This window comes from Nelumbo nucifera, chromosome 8 (genome assembly GCF_055504915.1).
Source record: "Nelumbo nucifera cultivar China Antique chromosome 8, China Antique-T2T, whole genome shotgun sequence".
Lineage (NCBI taxonomy): Eukaryota > Viridiplantae > Streptophyta > Magnoliopsida > Proteales > Nelumbonaceae > Nelumbo > Nelumbo nucifera.
The window spans coordinates 45,813,863-45,820,024 of NC_142656.1; the positions used below are offsets into that span (position 1 = coordinate 45,813,863).

A 6,162-nucleotide genomic window follows, 5' to 3' on the forward strand; every position below is an offset into this window, starting at 1 on the left:
ATATGTTATAGCTATTATTTGTTTGAATTGAATGACTCCTGAAAAGATCTAACCTTGTTTTGCTATATAAAGAAAGCATTTGCATTTTTTGAACTTACACTGTAAGGATTAGTTCCCAATAACAGCAATACAAAAAATAAAGTAGGCATAGTTTTATGGCCTATCAAAAATTAGCTCTTTTCAAGAGTCATTGAATTCAGACAAATAAGAGCCATCACATCCTAGATTTATTAGTTGTTATCGAGGAAAGATAGAAGTACCAAAGTTTGTTGAATGCAACTTTTGCACTGGTTGTTTTTGTATTCATATCATGTACATGTATTTGTTACATAAGATTACAACAAAATACTGGTAGTTACCCAAGTTGTGAACCCACATGAGAACAACTACTAGTATTTTAAAATCCAACTTGGAACTGCTTTCTCGTCCAGGTGGTGGGTAAATTTACACAAGGTTTCTTGTGTACTTCTGTAATACAAAATTTAGTGTAAGTACATGGAAGTGCAAATAGGTTGAATATAAATTCCGGTTTACTTTTGCTTCAGATTTAATCTTGTCTTGTTTGTTTGTGGAAAGCAAAATTGTATGATCCCACCTTATATGCAAGAGAATGGAGGTAGGAGGATTGTTTGTTTGGGAGTGAGGTAGGAGCAAGACGATGTGATCCCACACCACTTTATACGAGAGAGAATTGAGGAGGAAGGTGGTGCAAATTTTGCATCGATTTTTGAGATGCAAAAAGTACAAATTTTATAGCAGATAACAGTGCAAATTATAGTAACAAACAAACAGATGAAAAACTAAACTGGGTGCAAAATTTGTATCTGGTTCAGATTTGCACTGCATCCAAACACTTCTAGGAGCAAATTGAATTCTTTGATTAGGTGGGGAGGATCAGCTCTTATGCTTGTTTGGTTCATGCCCTCATCTACAATTTTAGGATTCATGTCAGAAACAATTCAACTAAACCTACTTATTTGTACTAAGATCAAATTAATCAACTACACCCGTCTCTAAGTAACAGAACAGGAGAAAATCACTCTGCCTTGATTACATTGAAATCATTGTTCCTGACCTGTTGCTTGACTACATGATTAGTATGCATTGGGTATTATTATTTTGCTGGGATTTATCACATTTCTGTTTCAATTAAATCTGCACCCAAGCTGCTAGGTTTATGACCATCACTGCTGATTGCAAGGGTTTGATTGTAGCCTCCTTTCTGCAGCAAGTTTGGAAACAAAAGCTTTAAGCTTCACTCCATCTGGGCCGGGATTAATAGCATCAATGTTGTCCCAACCTGAGCAGGAATCTTCCTTTGAAGTCAGATTTCCAATGTTAGCTTTCACACTCTGATTCATTCCTATATCCAGGCACCAGCTTCCTAGGACCAATCCATCTGATCGGCGCCTCAGGATATCTTCATCCACCTTCTGAAGCACTGGATCATCATCCTGAAATGGTCTCGCAAAAGCTGCCTTACTCCTTACCATCCTCTCATAGTAGGATGTATTAAGGAAATGTGGTTCCACATGTGGAGAGGTGTCTGAGAGAATGAACCTCAGGTCATTGTTCAGAGTGGTGTTCTGAAATTCATCAGAGTTGCAGAGTACCGTGTGAAAGTAGGATTCAAGAGGGTATTCTACATTAGAAAAATACATAAGTAGTTTTCTTGGGAGGTTATCCCACCCATGTACACAGTACTCCATGAAAGCTCTGCTGAGAATGGACCATGGAGAACCTGTTCAGAGATAAACCCGAGTTCATGAGAATGTAAATATCTATTTTATTGTAGAAACCTACTGGAGATATTGCAGGCTGACCTCCAAAGATCCTAAAGGCATCTGGGGTTTCTCGAGTCTCTGAAGCATGGAAAATTGGTGTGTTTTCTTGAAAGTAAAGACTTGGGTCTATGACAATTTGGTTAATCCTTTGCCTCCTGCACCATGTAAGTTCACACTGTAGATTCTGAAAAGTAGTCAAGCAATCAGAGAAGAGAAAATGTAATGTACACAATGTAGCATTCATGTGGCAAACATGCGAGGTGGGATTTATTGAATATCTCTTTTCACCTACATGACATCTCTAGCCTGAAAGTTATTTTGGTCAGATGACTATAGCTTTTCTGTATGAGGATAAATGGGGGAGCTTACATATACAGAAGATTTTAGTAATCCAATCAGGTTATTTTGTAGCCTATGAAATTTGTTGTTGGATTAACCTGCATGTATGCCAGCCACTGTGTACCATTACATCATTAAACAATCTACCGAGGCACCTTAGACAACCTCAATGGAAAAACACTTCTAAAGTTTTACAGTAGTTGGTCCTTACTCTTTCCACCCAGTCTTGTTGGTGTAATCAATGAAGTTCATATCCCTAGGCAAGGAATTAAAGGCATGAAGGAGGTCTGTAAAGAAGCAGAAGATGGTTCTTAGCATAATTATAATCCAGGTTGATGGATATTAACAACAGTGAAAGATGTGGTAAAATGTTGCTAAGGTTTATCTTGAGAATCATAGATGAAGTGTGAAGAAAATTAAGGATGATCTAACACGAAAGCATTAGGGGCTAGGGGTGAGAAAATGGGTAGGTTCTACTTGGAACTGACCTCGAACCAGCCTTGAAATGACCCTATCTAATCTGTTACAGGGTAGGGTCTGGTTTCAAATTCTTGGAACCAACTCCCACCCTGGCCGGTTCCAGTGTCTAGGGGTTTACCCTACCTGAACCGACCCGATGAACCGGCCTTGGTGGAACTGACCTTGGAACTGAATTTGCCTTGAAATAGACCACAAAATACTTTTGAGGGTGTAAAGATTTGAACCCAAGCAGGGAAGCACTCATGGTTACAAAGGCCATGGTCTCACTTGACCATTGAGTAACTAAGTGATTTGATCATTTGTTTTCATTTTAAAATTTAAATGTATACATAAGTAACGCAAAAGGTAATATTTACAAAATTTAAATTATAATGATAATTTTTGAACCATATATCAATATATTATTGATAATCTACATATTAAATTACTTAGTTTAATAAATAATGATGTTATAAGTTTTAAACTATATATTATATTTATTGAAAATCAAGTTTTAAAAGAACATGCCATTTTTTTGAAGGGGGAGAGTAAAGAAAGAATAGATTCCATAGGTAGACCCTGGAACCACCAAGGCAAGAACTGACCCCTACAGGGTAGGTTCCAGGTTCTGCCATGTAACCAAACCGATCCATGCTCACCCCTATTAGGGGCCATTACTTGGTGTAATGGTAAAATCTTTTGCTGGTAAGCACGAGAACACAGGTTTGACTCTAACGGTTGCCACTTTGTGCAAAAAAGTGGGTTTTCTTCAATGTGAAATGTTTTTCTTGTTGTGAGTCTAATAACAAATTGGTTCTTAAAACAAAAAACATGTTCATGGCTGTGTATGTATATTTTGTTTTCAAAACAGAAATAAAATGTGTTCTTGAGTTGCTGCTTTGGAAAACATGTTTTCATCTAATGATCTGTCAAGTCTCATCATCTTTCATAAATCATACAATATATATACTCCATTTTTTTTAAAGCCATCATTTTGATGGTTTCAAAAACATGATTTGTTTTTTATAACAAAACTAACTTGTTTTTACTTCTCAAAACAAAAATACAGTTCAAAAACATGTTCTGTTTATTTTCTAATGTGACAATTTCAAAAACAAATAAAAACAAAAACTTTCATGTTGTAGAACACCCCCTAAGTTGAAAAACATATATGGGTTCCTTTTGTAGAAAAAAAAAAATCAAAAGTTGTAGAACACCCCCTAAGTTGAAAAACATATATGGGTTCCTTTCATAGAAAAGAAATCAAAACAGAGTGCAAAGCTTGCTTCATCAAGTTCTTGATAATTCACCAGATCAACTTGATTGATAAAACTGAATAGAATCTATTCAACCTTGGAAACTCAACAGAGAGAAAACGATTAAATAATCAGAAATGTTAAATCAAGATGGAAGAACTAGACCTGGAAAACATATATAGCTGATCACATGAGGCAGTTGATTCAATTGAATGGGTTGTTTGTAAAGAGTTGGGATGAACATAACTGTTTGTTGGTAACCACAAACATGCTCTGAAAATTAAAGTAGATCTTTATATCCTATATGTGTTACAAGAAACATAGATTCAAATCTGTCCAAAACAGTAGTGAGCAGAAACATTAGAATGAAAGTAGGGATTTTAATTAGTATCTTACCATCCTGACTTATAAGTGGATAATCAGATGCACTTAATGTAATAAACCAGTCCCAATCTCTATTAATCTGAAGTAGTAATGCTGCAGCATGCAGCATGGCTGCAAGAGCAGAGGATCCAATCTGGTCTACTGCCTGACTTCTTCCAACAACATTCACATTTCCAAAAGCTTGAAAAATCTTTTCTGATTCAACTGACAGGGCTAATCTCCTCCTTTCAAAATATGATGAACTGGCGTCAAGATTTAAAAGGTACTGGTTTCTGGGATGATAAACTGCCTTCAACAACCTCAAAATCCTGTCTTTGTCTCCCTTAGTACCAGAAATCCAATAAGAAAAAATTGGGGGATACTCAGGCCCCTTCTTTGGAACTCTAGTAGGGATCTGAAACTCCTGAGTTGTATTCGAGAATCTAATTTGAAGGAAAGAGCTGGAAGCTCCAAACACAATTAAACCAATGGAGAAAACCAGAATCCCAGTCGAATAACCTGAAGCACATGACAGAATTCTAGACATCCTCATTGTTTCAGATGAACCTAACCAGAAAACAACCAAGTAAACTGAAATCAAACTCTGACTGGTTCCTTAAATGTTGAACCTTCAAATTCCTTGAACTTGATCAGAATCAGAATTCAATAGAATAATCCCTTGAATCAAAGATACTCTATGTACATACATTCAAGATTTCAACAAAGCCTCCAAAACTCAAACTAAATCCCTCAGCGGATCTGCAGCTACTGAATTCAAAATTACAAGAACGAAAATGTGTAGAATACACTGCTATGAACCCTATGTTCAAATAAATGCATGCAACAGAAGCAGCTATAGATGATCCCAAGGCTCAATAAACTTCATTTAATTCTCAGAACAGAAATCCGTGACACCCATTTGAAATCACCTGGCAAAATGTTAAATGAACTTGTGACTACTTCAAAACACTGCAAACCGGGGCCACAACCTCTACAGTACCAAAACGAAGAAATTCTGAGAGATTCCAATACTGATTAAATATCAGCAGAAGAGGGAGAATACCCAGTAACTGAAAGGAAAAAGTAAGACAATTAATGGAGAAATAGGCAAGAGCTATGGTGTCATAGAGATGGTAAACTACCAAACAGAAGAAATCTGGTACCTGAAACAAGAAGTAAACAGAACTTATGAATCCGTTCAGCACAAGCAACCCCGGAGGCCCAGGACTACATGAAAGGTATTTATCAACGTAGCTCTTTTCTTCCATGTATCGTTGTTACAGGGGAATAAGAAAGCGACCCACGGGGAGATAGACTTGAAATTTTGAATCGTAAGGTGTCATTTTCTTTTCAGGGTTTGGTGGTGCTTTCATTCTCTCTTTCTTACGTACTAAACAAAGAAAAGAAGAATCGAAAGAGATAGCCTTTTGTATTTTTCCTACCCCTACCATTCTGGACTGAGGTGCATGGATCTCACCTAAAAGATTCTAACAAATATAAAATGAACAGCTAAGCTAACAATGAACCTCTGTTTTGTGGGTTATTGTTTTTTTTTTTTTTTTTTTTTTTTTATTGAATTCTGATGGTAACTTATCCACCATCAGAGTCCTGACTTCCTGATCAAGTACTTTTTAATGTGAGAACCATCTGATGGGGGGCCCTGATTTTCTTTACTCAGGTAGATTTGCCAGCTTAGGAGGGCACCTCATTCCTCTTATGATGAGGGTATCTTCATTGTAGAATTTCTTATTTAAAAGAAACCCTGAAATCATCAAGGTGCAAAAATGTCAGTCATTGCATGAGTCTGGAGTTTGGACCAAAGTAATGGAAAGAACTCGAAAGGAAGCCACTTTTGACAATCTGATGCATAGACTTTTGTCTTATCCCGATTCAGATTAGTTTTCTTTGGGGATTGATTGGGCAATCAGTTTTAGGGTATTTTCTCCTCACCAATCCTTCTT

At 36.6% G+C, this 6,162-nt stretch overlaps 1 protein-coding gene across 2 annotated transcripts; it reads right to left on the reverse strand.

The window, feature by feature from the left end:
• Positions 1-958: 958 nt before the first annotated feature.
• On the reverse strand, positions 959-5,603 carry LOC104609077 (beta-glucuronosyltransferase GlcAT14A-like). Of its 2 annotated transcripts, XM_010275288.3 has the most exons (6): positions 5,365-5,603; positions 4,235-5,271; positions 4,004-4,111; positions 2,335-2,410; positions 1,824-1,939; positions 959-1,741 (listed from the first exon to the last, which is right to left on the reverse strand). In XM_010275288.3, the coding sequence occupies exons 2-6, from the start codon at positions 4,752-4,754 to the stop codon at positions 1,185-1,187; spliced, it is 1,377 nt and encodes a 458-aa protein (XP_010273590.1). In that variant the 5' UTR covers positions 4,755-5,271; positions 5,365-5,603; the 3' UTR covers positions 959-1,184. The 2 variants fall into 2 exon arrangements, with proteins under 2 accessions (XP_010273590.1, XP_019055273.1); XM_019199728.2 differs by lacking the exon at positions 4,004-4,111 and having other exon boundaries at positions 5,365-5,593.
• Between the last annotated feature and the right edge of the window lie 559 nt (positions 5,604-6,162).

Bases quoted from the DNA above. Each gene is read 5' to 3' on its own strand.
- LOC104609077 (XM_010275288.3), bottom strand. From the start codon at position 4,754: ATGAGGATGTCTAGAATTCTGTCATGTGCTTCAGGTTATTCGACTGGG. The intron at 4,112-4,234 runs GTAAGATACTAA...TTTAATTTTCAG, and splicing joins TCCACTTATAAGTCAGGATG to AGCATGTTTGTGGTTACCAA. The intron at 1,940-2,334 runs GTAAGGACCAAC...TACATGGTGCAG, and splicing joins AACAAGACTGGGTGGAAAGA to GAGGCAAAGGATTAACCAAA.